An 18,012-nucleotide genomic window follows, 5' to 3' on the forward strand; every position below is an offset into this window, starting at 1 on the left:
ATCTTTTGACAAACCATGCTGTGACTGAAGTATAACTGCACTCCTGTCTAGTTAGTTCTGTATTACTTCTTTACCCAGTGACCTCATCATCCATTTAACAGAAGTTAAGATAACAGGTCTTTAAATACTCATGTCATTTGATTCCCTTTGTGAATTAGGGATACATTTGCATGTCTCCAGTCTCAACTGGAGACATATAGACCTTCCCCGAACCCAAGGAAGCTCTCATAATTGTGGACAAGGGTCTGCTGTGACCTCCTTTGCTGCCTCCCTTAATATAACTGGATAAATCCCATCCACCCCAGGTGCCCCTCTTCCATTTAACTTTAGCAGTTTCTCTTTCACTTTCCTCTCAGTTATTATAAAATCTTTTACCTCCCTAGTAGAGTTTGATAAACTTCTGACATCCAAGCACTTAAAGAATTCCTCATGTATGAATGTAGATTCAAAGTACTTATTCAGCTTGTCGCTGACCCGAGCAGGATTATCAACAAGTGAATCAGCGATATCAAGGGGACCTATTTGATTCATCCCCTCCTTCCTTCTAGTGTTTACATAAGAAAGGAAGTCTGCTATTTTTCTTTGCATTCTTTGCCGAAGATTTCTTATCATTTCTTATAATCTACCGTAGCTTGCCTAACATCCTTAGTGACTTGTTTGTTGACTAGTTTATATTTACCATTGGCTTCTGTATCCCCTGATAATTTATATGCCCATGTATTTTACTTCTCGCAATGAATCTCATTGGTTGAGTTGATATCTTTTTAGGTATAAGCTTTGAACTGTGTTTCTTAGTTGGCATGAAAAGCCTAGTAGTTTCTATGATTATTTCCTTGAATACTTCCCATTTAGAATTTGCTGATTGTTACATCATTGGTTGGTCCTACTGCATATAATTTAAAAACTGTCTGAGTCCACTGTAGTCACCCTTATGAAAACAAAAGCTTTTTCCTTTATTCTTGACAATGGTTATTCTTCATTTAAATTCAAGAGTATTGCTTCCTTTTGTTGCCTCTCTAACATGCTGCCATAGAAAACAATCAACATCTTGGAAGTTAACATCCCCATTATCGACATTCTGATTTAATGGCCCACTCTGTTTCTCTGTATAATTGTTTGGTATACTCATCACAGTCATTTAGTCTATAGCTTTCTTCTTCTAGAATCTTTCTTCTAAATACACCATGAATTATCAAAGTAATAGAACAAACATCTGCGAAAAGATCTAAACCTCCCAAACACTTCCTTGTTTATTTCACAAATATACACAGTCTCAGTTGTAATCTCAATGATGTCCATTTCCACTTAAGTCTGCCAAACCCCATGTACTTTTTCTGACAGAATCTCAGTTATCGGCTGATTCAACCACTGCTCATCTCAGTTGTCCAAATTATTCGCTTATGATTCTTTTCGCCTCAAAGGTGGTACTTGTGCATATGTCTGTTCTGATATTCCCTGTCAGAGACTTAGTAATTTGGAATCTCCTCTTTTCGACCTTCTCTGGCCTAAAATCACTCTACCCTATTCTGTCAAATTCATCTGTTGCCTCTATCCTTCTCCCAGCTTCACTAATCACTCTGAAACTTCCTCTTTCTTTGAAACTTAACTTTCTCTAGTTCATCTTTCATAACAGGTAATTTTCCTTGATGATTTTAATGTTCACAACTGCAGCTGGCTTCCATTTTCTAGTCACACGGACCCAGTTGGTCAAAATGCTGAGGCTTTTGCAATTGCTTGTGGCCTCGTACAGATTGTTCATTTATCTACCAGAATACCAGACAATCCTAACCACACAGCCAACATGCTTGATCTTTTTCTCACAAATAACTTCTAAGTACACAGTCGAGGTGAGTGGTCTCTTGGGCACCTCAGATCACAACTTGGTGATGGTCTCTTCTCCTATGGAGCCTTTCTCTCATAGCCATTTCCAACCTTGTGTTGTTTGGCATTGCAAGAACGTACAATGGGATGATCTGTGAAATTTATTTTCTTCATTTCCTTGGTCGGATTATGGTTGCAAAACTTCTGATGTCAGTGTTTGCTCAGATCGTGTAAGTGAAATTATTCTTGTAGGAATGGATTTCTTTATTCCACACTCCACCTTAAAATCTTGTCCTTTATTTAAACCTTGGTTTTTCAATAAATGTGCTCATACTGTTCAAGAGAAGAATGTTGCATATTGTAATTGGCTTGTTTCCAAAATCTTCAGTTTAATTTTTCTACTTATACCAAAGCTCGCAACAATTATAAAGCAGTTATTAATCAGTCCAAACTAGATTTCGAATAGGCTAAACGTAGAAAACTAGCTTCTTGTCCAAATGGTAGCCGGGCATTCTGGTCTCGTGCCAAAGCTATTGGCCATAACTTTTGCCCATCTCTGTTCCCACCTGTCAAAACCAGATGGTTCTATTGCCATTTCAGCCAAGGATAAAACTGACCTGCTAGCATCCTATTTTTCTTCTAACTCTTGTATTAATGGTCTTGGTAAACCTCCTCCCACTATTCCCAGTATGCACCTTTCAATGCCTCCTGTGGTCTTCCGTCAAAAAGATGTCAGAAGGATTTTAAAAATCTTGATGCTAAGAAAGCTGCAGGTCCTGATGGTATTTCTCTGCTCGTTCTTAAAACCTGTGCTCCTGACTTACTCATTTTCTGTGTTGCCTTTTTTCACTTTCTCTTATTTCAAAGGTGTTTTTCTTTCTGCTTCGAAGTTTGCTAATATCCAGCCAGTTCCTAAAAACGGCGATAAATCTCTTCCATCCAATTCTTATTCCATTGCCATTACTTCTACTCTTTCTAAACTAATGGAGAAATCAACTAACCACCAACTCTTAAACTATCTAGAAACTTTCCATCTGATTAATGATTTTCAGTAAGAATTCTGTCGGTGTCGATCCACTGGGGATATTCTTGCTTGCTACCCATTTGTGGATGAATTCAATGGAGAAGTTTTGTGAAACTCAAGCGGTTGCTCTTGACATTTCAAAGGCTTTTGATCATGTTTGACAAAAAGGTCTTCTAAATAAGCTTCCATTGTATGGTTTGTCAATAGGTTTTTGTAATTGGGTATCCGGTTTTCTCTCTGATTTCTCACTGCGGGTGATGGTAAATGGCTCTCTGTCTTCTAACTTCTTTGCCAATGCTGGTGTTCACCAAGGTTCAGTTCTTTCTCCCACTCTTTCCCTCTTATACATTAGTGACCTCCTTCCATTGACTGTAAATCCTATCGATAGTTTTGCTGATGATAGCAAATTGCATTCCACTTTCCAGTTTGAGAAACCTTTCCTGCTTAAACAGCGTCAACTTCTCGAATATTCACTACCAATTCCTTAAATGCTCTTGTGGGGGCGAAGATAACTTAGTTGATTTGAATCCTTCTAAAACTGATTAGACTGGGGTTCGAGCCCGTGACCACCAAATATGGAGGATGCGGAAAGGTCAGGGAATGACCACCACATATCCTCAGAGCAGTATAGCCTTAGTTGCTAATGCTCCTAAAAACAAAATAACAACATCCTTCTAAAACATAGTCCCATCTTATATCTCGCAAAAAGGATTCTTCTGCTCCTATTCTTATCTTTAATGGCACTCTGATTTCTAGACAAGATGACATATCTCTATTGGGGATTACCGTGTCTTCTGTTATCTCTCTTGGCATAAGCACATTGCAAATATTACTTCCTCTGCATCTAAAAAACTGGGTTTATCTTTTGCTCTTAGCGTTACTTTTCTTCCAAGCTGCTGGTCACTCTGTACAGATCACAAATCTGCGCTACCATGGAATATTGTTCCCACATCTGGGATGGTGCCCCAAAAACCTCTCTCAAGCTTCTATATTCCATTCAAAAGAAGGCAGTTAGGTTAATTATTGACTCATGTAACAGAGTCTCTTTACTCTCTGGTCTCATAGACCTATTTCTGCTGCATGCCTTTTCTATAGATACTTCCATGAGCACTATTCTTTTGAATTGTCTTCTATAATTCCTGCTCTCTCTCTCTTTCAAAACAGCCCGAAGATGTGTCATTACCACTCAACATCCTTTTTCTGTCAAACTTAACTCACAGAACCAAGTTTTGTGCTTCCTCATTTATTCATTAAATTTGTTTTCTGCAACAACCTTCCCTCGTACATATTTCCCGATAATTATAATATATAGAAATTCAAGTCTAATGTCAACAAATATCTTCTTTCATCCTCTCAGCCTGCAATCCATGCATTGTACTAAGTATTGTAAGTTCTTTCTAATACCTCTTGTTTGGGGTTTTCATAAAAAAAAAAAAAAAGAAAAATTTCAAATTCAATACTAATCCACAATTGACCTAAACTGACAGTGGTGCCTATTTTGAATAATTGTTGTATAAGTATTACTGAATTGTCCTGTTATTTTGAAGTTTTGAGAGATTGATTTAAAAAAAAAGAAAAAAACAGTGATGTTTAGACACTGCTAAAATGGTTGATTTATTCTAATTATCCCTAAATTGCTGCATTGTTCATTATTTGTTGCATTGTTGCATATTCTGCTTAATGGTGGAAGTTTGTTCCACCAATCAACCACCCACTGGCTGAAGGCAAACTTCTGCACATCTATCCTACAACTGTCTTTCCTCAATTTGAATTTATGCCCTCAGGAAATTATTCTGAGCAAGAGGAAGAATCCCATCCGCATTGAGCATGTTCAAACCATTCAAGGCTTTATACACCTCAATCAGATCACCTCGCAGGTGCCTAGTCTCCAGACACTGTAATTTGCAAAACTTAAGCCTTTCTTCGTAAGAGCAACCCTTCGTTCTGTTCACTAATATCGTTGCCCTTCTCTGTACTCGTTCCAACAGCTCTACTTCCTAAAATGAGACCTCCAGACCTGTATACAGTACTCAAGTGTGGCCTGACCATTGCCTTATACAAGGGGATAATCACATCCTTATCCCTTCTAGAAAAATTCCTGTACAGTCAGTGCTCGTATAGCACGATAGTTGTGTTCCTAGAAACCCTCGTGCAATGCAAAATCGTGCAATATAAACAACAGGCCCTATGGGAAAAATAGGGTTAGGTGCCGACCACCCAAGATTGAACACGCATTTGTAACCAAAACATTACCAAACATAATAAATAATCGTAATAAAATATGTAAGTATTTTATTATGACTATTACATAATAAAATATTGCTAATGCTTTTGCTTCTATCGTAAGCAAACTTGTTTTTTGTTTGATTTTTCTATCCAAACAGATGACAGCCGTTCCATCTCTTCCAATTCTTTGTGTCTTAATCTAATGGATTTTAATTACACTTTGAATTTTTCCTGCTCTGAAAGTTGTTTTTATTTTCTCTGCATTCTTTGTAATTCTTGGCGTTGCCTTATTTAGGTCTGTAGCACGTGCAATATCACATGGTCTTTCATTTCGCTCAAAGCGTTTAACAATTTCATATTTTTTCTCTATCAACAGAGGCGGGCTGGCCATAAGCCTTACTGGGGGAAACATTGGTGGGTCGGAGGCCGGTGTGATTTTGGCCATAAACCATAGTATGAGGCCACTATAAATTTTCCCGGATAAGAATTTTTGACTCAGTCTGCCTCTGTTTATCGATATTGCTTTTCTTTTTCTCTCTGAATCTGCAGTGTCTTCACCAGGATGCTTCCTTTTCACACCTTTTAAGTATTTTACTCATTTTTTGGGAAATAAAACGCAATTACAAAACGAGGAGGCACACTTGATACACAAACAAAGCTGCATGCGTGTAGCAACCGAATAAACAACACCGTAAAGGCAGAGATTAACACCTCACATTTTACTAAAGCACATTTCTAGGGGTTACTACCATAAAACAATAAAAACAATTTCCAGTTGCGTTTCTGCTAGTGGAATCTGTTATAAACTGGTAGTAAACTTGAACTAATTGCATTTGCGATTATACTGATAGCTGGAATTGTGTTGGTTTTTACGTTATTATGGTGAAATGTGTTTTCACTTCACTGATATAAAAAACATAAATACATTTTCAGAATCTTCTCTTCATTCCTATCGTGTTATGTTCGGTTGGGGTGATTCTGCATTCGACTTCCATTTCTTGTAAACACTAAGGCGAATCGTGCATAAGCGAATTCGGTTTGTGTTATATAAGATAATGTTCCCCTAATTATAAATCGTGTATGATCGAATTTGTGTAGTGTAAACACGTGTTATACGAGGACTGACTGTATATCATTGACAAGACACCATGAGCTACTCTTGCAGACCGTCTGCACTGCTCAGAAAACTTCGTATCTGCCTGCACAATTACCCTCAGGTCCTTTTCATTCTCTCCCACTGTCAGTGTGGTACTACAGAGTTGATACGTTACTCTGGGATTACTGCTTCCTATATGTAGTACTTTACATTTTTCAGTGTTAAACTTCATTTGCCACCTCTCAGCCCATCTGCTCAACTTTTCTAGATCCTGTTGGAGCAGTGTACCGTCATTAGAGTCTTTAACAACCCTGCCACCCTTCATATTATCTGCAAATTTGCACATTAAGCCTGATATACCATCATCAGTATCATTTATAAATACAGACTACAACAATGGACCCAATGAGGGACTCCACTAATAATATTAATCCACGAAGAGCAGTGTCCATTGATTACCACTCTCTGTCTTCTCCTACTCAACCACCCTTTTATCCATTGTAGCAACTTACCATTAATACCATATTGCTCCAGTTTGTACAGTAACCTCCCATTCACAACAATGTAAAAAGCTTTCCTGAAATCCAAGTATATGATATCAAAGTTATTATTTGCATCTAGTTTCTTTGTAACCACCTCATAGTATCGAATCAAATTTACCAGATAAGACTTTTCCTTAAATCGATGCTTTGTGTGAATTATTTTTGCAGTATTGTCTAGATGATCCTGCAATGTATCTTTAACCAGTGACTCCATTATTTTACCTCGAACAGCAATTAAACTAACTGGTCTGTAATTACTCGTGTCACCCTTAGCTCCTCCTTTGTGAATTGGGGATACATTTGCATATCTCCATTCCTTCGGGACTTTCCCTGAGTCCAAGGATTCTCTCATAATTATGGATACGGTTTGCTTCTTTTCTTTGCCACCTCCTTTAATATAGATGAATAGATCCCATCCACCCCAGGTTCCTTTCTTATGTTTAAAATCGATTTCTCTTCCACTTTGCTCTCAGTTATTACAAAATCATTAAGCACCCTCTTACAGTTTGATAAACTTCTAATTCTAATAGAAGTAGTGCAAGAATCACCTTCACTTCTCCCTGTAGCTTCTTTTAACCTTTTAGCCTGTGAATCCCCCACCCGAAGGTAGCAGTTTTCCAAGCCACTCAATGCTGCCTCGATAGAATCAGCAAACACTCTTACACCGCTTCTGTTCAAGTGTATCCCATCCCTGTAGAAGCAGGCTCTCCTGTTAACAAGTACAGACCACACTTAGAAAATTCTACCCCGTGAGCATTGCACAGTACCTCCAGGGCTGAATTGATTGACAAGGCTCTGATCATATACTTCCTCCTATTGTGTCTTTCAAATTTAACTCTAACTCACAACTTTTTTCAACATTGACCTGTACTTGTTAAGTAAATCTGCAGATCTTCTACTCTTAATGTCATTAGTGCCTGTACAACAATATTGCGCCTTGTGTCCTTAAAAGATATCTCCTCTACAATATCATCAACTTTTGCACCTGGCAGACACACCCCTGGTCCTATTCCATCTATCCTTTTTATGCAGTATATTACCCATCTTCCTGAGAATAGAGTCACCGACAATAACTAACTCCTTTGGGGCCAGTGCATTCTGCCTTGGAGATTGCTGCTATGTTGTCTGATGCACAAGAGTGAGCTCTGGTGTTGAGTTAGTATTAGTAACGGCCGCATGGTGCAAGTGCCTCGAGTGACCAGGGTTCAAGCCTGTGACTGCTGAATACGGTGCTTTTTCTTGTATTCTGTCTATCTTGTAAAACTCCTGTGACCGTTTGGTCGTCCCGGAGTATAAACAGAAAATTGCCGACCGGGCTAGCCGGGTAGGTAAAGTGCCTGCCTAGCAACCCAACGGTCGCGGGTTCGATTCCCGCCTCGGACTGGGTATCATGATGGTGCCGAACCAACCGGTTGGTTGGATATCCCAGCCACGATACACGAAGGAAGCAAGAATAAACTGGTTCCTTCGTGTATTGATCACATCATACGAAATAAAAAAAAACAGAAAATTTATTTCGCCGACTGGGCTAGCCGGGTGGGTAAAGTGCCTGCCTGGCAACCCAAAGGTCGCGGGTTCGAATCCCGCCTCGGGCTTGGATCAAAGTACTGCATAAACCTTGGGAGGTGTATTATGGCCACAGAAGCCGATGCGCCGACAACTACCAAAAAAAAAAAAAAAAAGCATGGTGCAAGAAAGCCCATGGCTTATGCTGCACCAGCCAAAAAAAAAAAAAAAATCCGAACAAAACAATAATAAACAAAAATAAAAAAAATAAAAAAAAAATAAATAATAATAATTAATAATAAAAAAAAAAAAAAAAGGAAATTAAACCTATCATCCTATGCGCTTCCCTTACCCGAAAGTACTATCCAGATGACCTTTGAATTTCCCCAAACTGTCGGCCTCTACCACCCATGAAGGCAACTTATTCCAGTAATTTATAACTCGCTGGCTAAAATAAAACTTCCTGCAGTCCAATCTAAACATTTCCCCCCGTAACTTGAATTTATGTCCCCTAGTTCTAGCATCATTTATAATCTTGAAAATTTCGTCCTCATTCATTTTACTAATGCCTCTCAGAGCCTTAAACACCTCAATCAAATCTCCTCTAAGGTGTCTAGTTTCCAAACTCTGCAACCCACATATTCGAAGTCTTTCTTCATAAGGATGCCCTTTTGCTGATCTCACCAGGCGAGTTACCCGTCTTTGCACCCTTTCAAGAAGCTCGATGTCTTTTTTTGGTGCGGTCTCCATACTTGAACACAGTATTCCAAGTGTGGTCTAACATAAGCCTTATATAATGGGATTATCACGTCCCTATCTCTACTTGCAAAAGTTTGATAGATCATCGATAGGACACCATGGGCCTTCCTTGCAACCTGTTTACAATGCTCAGAGAATTTCATGTCTGACCGTATCGTAACACCCAATCCCTTTCCTCCAGTACTGGGTTTAGTTGAACTCCACCAAGTGAATAAGTTTTTTTGGGATTACTGTTTCCCAGGTGTAATATCTTACACTTTGTTGGATTAAAGCATAGCTGCCATTTTTCTGACCATTCCTGAAGTCTATCTAGGTCTCTCTGAAGAAGCTCAGCTTGACAGTGATCATTAACTACTCTACCAATTTTAACACCATCTGCAAATTTAGACATCACGCCCTCTATCCCTTCATCAATGTCGTTTATGAAAATTAAAAACAACAGTGGTCGTAATACTGATCCTTGGGGAACCCCACTTCTTACATCAACCCAATCTGAGGAATAGCCATTTATCACAACCCTCTGCCTCCTGCCCTGAAGCCATCCTTCTATCCATCTAAGGATTTTCCCAGTGATTCCAACCTGTTCCAGCTTATAAAGCAACCGCTCATGTGGGACTGAGTCAAAAGCTTTGCTGAAATCTAAATAAACAATGTTGAAATTATTCCCTAAATCCAGCTCGCGAGTGACCCTTTCGAAATAGCGAACCAGATTTGTTAAACATGATTTTCCCTTTAACAAACCATGCTGAGTATCCTTGAGAATTTCAATTTGATCCAAATGATCCTGAGTTGTGCAGCTGAGAGCTTGATGGGCCCCTCATATTAATTTCCTTGAGGGCATCTACCCTACATCTCGAGCTCTCATAGATGCCCATCAGAATGGTGAGTTGGTGCCTAGATACTCTCTGCATCTAGTGCACACAAAGACATCCTCCTTGGCTAGATCATGTTCTGTTCCAGAGAGTTGGGCAAACATTTCACAAGTTGTACTTTTTTTAGGCTGTGATGCATTGGAGAATTGCTCCCCACAGTTCCTCCCCGAATCACAGCACTTCTGTCACTTTATGCCCATTGCTTTGCTGCTTTAGTCTGGGGCATGATATTGAAAATGAATAAGATCAATAAATTTAATTAATTAACTATCAATACTACACTAATAGAATCTTAAATGCAGTGATATGTATTACGCTATCTAATTTTACGAGAGAGCTACCTATTTACCACAATTAAATTGAATTCCCTACCACTGTCAATACGAAAGTAATGGCTGCAGGATTCGAACAAAACAACGGTTTTACGTATATTAAGTAGTAACCTACAAAAACTCTAAAATAAAAATAACCAGCATAACTAGAACTATAAGGCTACTTATTAAGTACAACATAATATAACAATTAAATAAATAAAACAGCAAACACTTATCGCTTTTTTGGAGCCTGTAATTTTTAAAGAGAGGAAGCACCCTCTTTGTTTTCAAAGAAGTATTATAATTGTTAAGCAATGTGCACATTTTGAATTATTGGTAAGGTGTGAAACGAAAGAAAATTATAAGTTTCCTCAGATACAAGAAATGAGAAAGGATTCGATGCATACTGGCTTACCTGCTCACAACAAAACACAGACTACATTTCTTTAGAACAGCTAGAGAAAAACTCTGCTACCAATTGCGAAATTTTTGTAAACGGTACTGCTAGTTATGATTATAATAATAAAAATGAAAACCAAAATTAACATAAATAAATTTACCATTATAATTTAATAATTAATGCAAAACAAACGACAAAATAAATTAGAACATAATGATTGTAACATACATTACTTACGTTTGTTTTGTGGTGATGGTGACTTGGAGACCTAACCATATTTTGTGTTTTTATAGTAAACTTTTTGTGTTGTCTGCATTGAATAAAATCATGGCATAATGATAACAGGCAGCTTTAAAATAATAAAATAAAATAACTTCAGGCAGCATTTATATGTGGATATTGATATCAGAAGTTGGCAGAATTTATCTTGGAACAGTGATTCCAGAATTATAGAAATAACCTGCAGGCAGTCGTGGGGGAAGTCAACACAAAAATATTGTGCAGCAGACAATGGGCTTGTTTAGTTCAACATTCGCAAATGAGAAATAACAGAAATCAGAATGGTGGGGAAGAGAATACACTTGTAGCAAAAGATTTCCACACAGATGGAAGGCAATTAAGTCATGTCCAACTATAGAAGTCACACAAGAGAGGAACTCCGGTCAAGGTCAAATCTACAAACATGGCAAACAAAACAATGGGATTTCTGTCTCCCTTATGTTATATGTATGGTGGCCAGCATAGCCAGACTCATATGAACAAAGCATAAGTTGAAAAAATGTTTGCAAATTTGCTATAATCACAAACAGAGAGACAAACAGTACTGGAGCAACTGGGCACCTCTGTAGCCAGGTGGGCAGGAGTAGCAGTGCATAGCACAAGCTTCTTGATTAGACTGGGGTTCAAGCCCATGACCACCAAATATGGAGGATGCTGAAAGGTCAGGGAATGACCACTGCATATCCCTGCAGCAATATGGCCTTAGTTGCTAATGCTCCTAAAATCCAAATAACAAACAAACAAACAAACAAACAAACAAAGACCAATGATCATAATAAAAGTAATAATGTAAATTCTGCCACTTGTGATCGATACCGCCGGTGTACTAAGTTGGTGTTTCGATGTGCATGCACAAATTTTTTGCTCTCTACAAGATAGTCTTCTATCTTGTGAGAGCAAAAAATTTGTGCATGCACATCGAAACACCAACTTAGTACACCGGCGGTATGATCACAAGTGGCAGAATTTACAAACTTAATATGAATGGTTTTGTATTTTTGGTTTTATTATAATAAGTAGCAGGTAACAATAGCCAGCAATAACATTAAATTAGAATTCACTGTGTAACTGTTCAAGCACCTCATTGAAGCTAGTACATTTTCAATTGGTGCCTCCGTAGCCAGGTGGGCAGGAGCAGCAGTGCATAGCACACGCTTCTTGATTAGACCGGGGTTCGAGCCCGTGCCCACCAAATACAAAGGATGTGGAAAGGTCAAGGAATGACCACCGCATATCCCCGGAGCAATATGGCCTTAGTTGCTAATGCTCCTAAAAACTAAATAACAACGACATTTTCAGTCACATTCCATATACTTTGGGCATCAGATTTGTTAGATAATGTGTGCACAGGTTCTTCATCTTCTTGTATAATCTCTTCAATATAGTGAGTATTTAGTAAATCATATTCTGATGGTGTAGCAGTGGTGGCAACAGTTATCCACATGAACAGAGTGTTGAAATTCTTCCTTAACAGTTCATGTGTCCCCTCAGTTCCTTCCATTTATCCACCAGATGGTCTGAATCATTTTCTGCTGTATCCTTCTTGATAAAGCCACATTTGGCAAAGCAGTTTATTATGTCATTAGAAGAAATTCCATATCCAAGCAATTATAATTTTGAAGGGTGTCTAACCCATTCCATTTTTGGACTGACACAGGTTTACCTTTTTGGTGGCAGATCAAATAGTGCAAAAGGCAGAATCTATAGGTTTCCTTCAAGTTATGATAATGATTGAGTGGCTGCATGATACTTGTGATGTTTGGAAGAGAAATTTAATCTTTGGCAACTGTAGTGCCCAAACAGAATGTGCAGCACAGTAATCCAAGATCATCAGAATTTTCCTTTTCTGCATGAGTATTCTTCTATCCGATTTTGGAATCTATGACTGAAAAATTTTAGTGGTAAGCTATGCTGTTTTGTTTGATTCATACTCACAAGGGAGAGTCATCACTCCTTTAAAAAATCTTAGCTGAGAAGACTAGCTGTGATGACTAGGGGACAAAGTGTACTGCCATCTGCATTGGTACACACCACACAGTTGCCCTCTGTTTGCTCAATTTTCCCCCATGTCAAGTTTTACTACAAACAGCTAGTGTTTTATTGGGAAGCAAATTGTAAAACGCTCCTGTCTAATTTTTGCAAAAATAAAACAAAAGACATTTTCAATATGGATTTTGCAATACTGGAGAAGCCCCTAGATTGGTTGCAAACTTCAACTAGTACGGGATTTCTTCTTGTCAACTCTCCAGATTCACTGTAGATATGAAGTGAGACTAAGTTGTTTCACTCTTTAAAGCATTGCAGCTAACCATTGTTATCCTTCAAATCACTGATAACAATGCCCAGTGCAAAATAATCAACATTTTTTTGCAACAGCCAATTTACTGATATTGGTAAATTCATTGACCACATCTCGTTGAGTCATTTCAGTAGCTTTTCTTCAAGATGTTTATGCTTTACACGATGTACGTGATTTCTTCTTTCAATGCCATTGCAACTTCAGAAGGATCTTCTGTTTTCTTCTAGTTTTTTTTACTATTGTTGATAATGCTTGTAGAGGAATGTTAAATTGCTTTGCAATTTGTTTTGGTGTGCTCCAACTTATCAACTTCTTCAATGATTTTGAGTTTCGCATGCGAATGCAACTTATTTCATTTTCACTTTGTATCCAGGTTGAACAGCAGTAATTTTCACTTTTAACACAAATTGAATGTTTTCTTCACTAAAACATAAAAGTGGTTCAAAATGAGAGTCTTACTTGCAGAGATCAATTCAATGTTTGAAGTACACATGCTTGATTGACTGTGGCGCAAGTTCACATGATTACAGAATCCAGTGATATTCTTATATTCTCTCTCTCTCTCTCTCTCTTGTGTGAAATCCTGATCTTATGCGGCCATCCTGGAGTATAAAAAAGTTATGTATTTTGTTGTGCTTGCAGCTGTATCATGAATTTATGTAACTTTTGTTTTAGCACCCTTTGTATTTCATATTGAACTGACAGATGTTATCACTTCCTCTCCCTTTTCCAAAATGATAAAGTGACCTTGACAGCTAGTTAATCACCCTGACAGTCTTATATCGAAACAATTGAAAATTAGAGACAAAAGTACAGAACAGACTAACAAAGAGTCATGAATCCTGAGTCCCCAAATTGGCATGATCAACAACTGTATACTGAAAAGTATGGTTATGCTATCCATTGCACTGATATTCACTCTGTAATACATATTACCCATATTTTGTAATAAACAAATTTTTTAATATGAGAATGCCCAACCCTTTTGAAGCAGAATGAGATATTTGTATAAATGAGGATTTTATATAAACCAATATTGTGTTAGAGGTTTTCCTTTACACACCATTGGGTAAAGCTCTTGGTCAGTAGCATTTCAGCAACTGACTAATTGATGATGTATATTTGTTTGTTGAGATCAAAGTTAGGGCAAATGGGTGTAGGTTACAGTTCTACATTGTCTATAAGGTGGTGGAGAGGTTGTAGATTTTCTTTTTGTATTATTTGCACCAGAAGCTTACATTTATTTCTTGATGTTATTGTTTTTTTACAATAATAAAAATTCACTGAGATTTTAAGATTTTTTGGTTCTTGAAAATTGGTATGCTTAAAGTTAGAAATTCACATTCAGTTTAATTATATTAAAATGTGTTTTCTGTTGGTTTTGTATGGATTGTGAATATGGACTTTATTTGTGTGTTATTGACTGATTCAATGATTCAAAACATAATTCAAACTATCAGCCATATTGTTTGTGTGCAATCATGTGCATTGTAGTGTAAATAGTTAAGATATATTTTCTCTAGGCTTATAGAGGAATATAAATGAGAGGAATATAAATTTTGTCTATTTTACTGAAGTTAATAGAGCATTATTATCTTTACTGTATTAGAGGGTGATTAATATGAACATTTGTATATTTCATCCAAAATAGCCCAACAGGTATCAAGTATTCCAATGTCTAAGGCTACTCACAAACAAGTGCTACAACTACCATTGTTCAGAAATGATAATACTTTAAGTAGGTATCATAATATTCTAGTTATATTTTCATACTGTTCTTGGAATACATCACTTGTTTTGTAGAGTAATGCTTTCTCCTTTTTTTCTTTTTCTATAAATGCAAACATATTTTAATTTACATTATATTGAATATAACGTGGGATTGAATATATGTATGATAACTTTTACTGCCATTAAATGCGATAACAGATATTTACATTAAGATTTGATAACAGATATTTACATTAAGGTTTGATAACAGACATTTTTCAGCATTTTGATTGCACAAAATCGTCATCAGTCTCACAATACTGTTAGACCGCATGCATAAAACAACTCATTTGACTAATACCAAACTGCTAGTTAATAGTGCCAGTTTATTAAACATGAATATCTGACATTTGGTAAAAGTGCTATTTATGTTACCCCCCATTGTGGTATTTTTTAATTTGAAGTATATAGCAGTAAAAAAAAAAATTGAAAAGCTATTCTTTATGATACTATGTATGTGAAAACTATCATTAGGGGTGGGGGGTTAGGTAGGAGGTGTATGTGAGAGTGCATGCAAATTATCTTGATTCCCCTCCCCAACTTATTTTTGTTACTGTGGCAGCTGTGACTATGGCAAACATTGCATTGGTCCTTTGCCCAATTTTGGCTCTGTACCAAGGCATAAAGGGTTGTGAAATACTTGGTTACCCTTTAATTTTAACCCATGAGGTTTGACTCTGTCTTCAGTTAGTGGCAACCCAAGAATAGAGAATGACAAGAGCACTTTTGCAAGCAAACAACATTATGTTTCAGTTTAACATGTAAACAAGAATGTAATGTCAAGTTTAATGGTAGCTTTGCATTGCAGCATTTGGAAACTTGGGCACCTATGAGGAAATCTGATTGAGCAAGCTAAATACTGATGGTATCTTTCTTCTTGCTCAGACAATGTGCGTGCACACACAAACACATACACAAGGGAGCATAAATTTAAATTGCGAAAGGATGGTTGGGATAGGTTTGCGGAAATTTGCTTTCAGCCAGCAGGTAGTTGACTCTCGGAATAAACTTCTGTCTAGTGCAGTGGAAGTGGGTAGTTTGATGAATAAATTCAAGAGGAAATTGATGATGTTGTATAAGTTTGCTTTCTTGTATCATTTCCCTCTACTACTAACAATAACGTGTGTTCTGGAAAAGTCACAGAGCATATAACTAGTGCATAATTAAATGTTATGGCAACATGTATAAGTCACTAACATGCAGATATACGTTAACATTGGTTTGTTCGGCAATAAAATCCAGCCATTGATCAGTGTAGGTATCAAACCTTGTTAAAAATTCAGATACTTATATTTGATACTTCACTCTCAAGATGCCCAGGAATATCTGAGTGGGACTAGTATTTATAGGGTTAATTGACTTTTGGAACTTATACAATGATGACGTGTCTCAAGTGAATAGATAGCCTAATGAGCTTTTATCGAAATAATGGCACCCCAAATAATGGAACATTAGAGCTAATGGCACATCGAGATTTTATGTTTAGTACCGCGCAGATGTCTTGCAGTGCCGAAAAAAGAAAATGGCAAGTCATGTGATTCTGTATTTGTTCACGTTCGCCATTTTGAAAGTGAATTCTGTTCTGAATCATGGATTATACAGCTGCTTTACATTTATTTTAAATTAAAAACACCTCACTATGGCTCGTAAAGTTAATAAACCTCATACAGAGAAGAAAAGAACAACAGCATTAAAACTTAGTGACAAACTTGATTAATAAAGAAAAAAAGAACAGGTCGTAAGTAGGCGTGTATTAATGGCAGAATATAATATTGGATAGTCACATGTTTGTTTTTATGTTCAGTTGTTAAAATTGCATTCTTAATCTCTTTATTTCTTATTTAGCCTCATTATTTCTGAATTAAGTGTATTAAAAATAAAATTTTCTCGATAACAGAAAAATCGAAATAATGGCACCTTGAATCCCCAGAGGTGCTGTTATTCTGAAAGTCTACTGTACATTGATCTAGCAGTATATGAGAAGTACAAACTGCAGCAATTATCTGCAGATTTCAGTATTAATTTGACCAGTTGTCATATATAGTAAACTCTTGTCGTGTAGAATTACTGGAATGAAAATTTGAATGACAAGGAAGTCTACAATACTGTTCACAAATATTTAATACCCCAAACACAGTCTATACAATACACAAGATGACTCTTTTTGGACAGTTTGCTATTGCTATAGCCCAACATAAAAAAAAAAAAAAAAAGCTCCCCCCCCCCCCTTAACTAAGTTTTACTCCATAAATTGCCACATATGCATGCAACTTGAAGTGGAGAGTGCTTTTCTGCCTGTAATACATTATAATAACCTATTATAATTAAATACTGCTTTTAATGCATCTCACTGAATTTCATAGCCCCCCTGCCAAACACAAAAAATCATTCTTTACATTTAAAGTTATAATTAAAATGAAGTAAATAATTGGATATTTACTCTATATATATATATATATATATATATGTGTATACAGCAATACCTCGCTTAGCACGGCTTCAAACAACAAGGGTTTCACTATAACATGGTTTGATTAAGTTTAAGTCGAAAATTTACTGTACATATTAAAACTCATTCAATAGCCTAGACATACATATATGCTGTGTTGTTGTTGTTGCCTAGGTATGCATACATGTATGCTGCGGTGCCAACTCTATTGTCTCACGTGCACATGTGCCAATAGCTCCCATCAGGCAGTCAGTGGCAGCATGCAAGAGTGTTCAGTATTCTTAATTCCATCCTGATGAGACGACATGATAGCTTTTCATAACTTCATTTCATAATTTATTTTTGCCCCTTTAAATAAGATGAAAATATATTTGCATATTGGCTAGAAATCACTGCCAACAACATGCATTCTGCTCGGCAGCATGTTTTGCCCCATTTGACAAATGATTTCACTGGTTTTGAATCGTAAATTCAGACAATTACCAAAGACACTGTGAAGATCAGTAAAGACTTGGGATTCAAAACTTTGGACACTGCCAATTTACGTAACTGCATCGACTCACATGCAAATGACTTAGATGATGCAACTCTCCTTGAAATTGATAAGTAAACTGCATATGAAGAAAAGGAAAACAATTCTGAAGTGGCACCAAAA

General features: G+C 37.0%; 1 protein-coding gene across 1 annotated transcript in view; it reads left to right on the top strand.

Moving 5' to 3' along the window:
* LOC150085526 (transcription initiation factor TFIID subunit 1-like) overlaps positions 1-18,012 on the top strand; it is a 700,666-nt gene that overhangs the window by 175,404 nt on the left and 507,250 nt on the right. Inside the window, 1 exon segment of the mRNA XM_090374589.1 lies at positions 14,790-14,876. Within this exon segment, the coding sequence (XP_090230715.1) occupies positions 14,790-14,876 (87 nt within the window).

The sequence above is a fragment of the Mastigoproctus giganteus genome, chromosome 5 (genome assembly GCF_048544385.1).
Source record: "Mastigoproctus giganteus isolate SK-2022 chromosome 5, ASM4854438v1, whole genome shotgun sequence".
In the NCBI taxonomy this organism is placed as follows: domain Eukaryota; kingdom Metazoa; phylum Arthropoda; class Arachnida; order Uropygi; family Thelyphonidae; genus Mastigoproctus; species Mastigoproctus giganteus.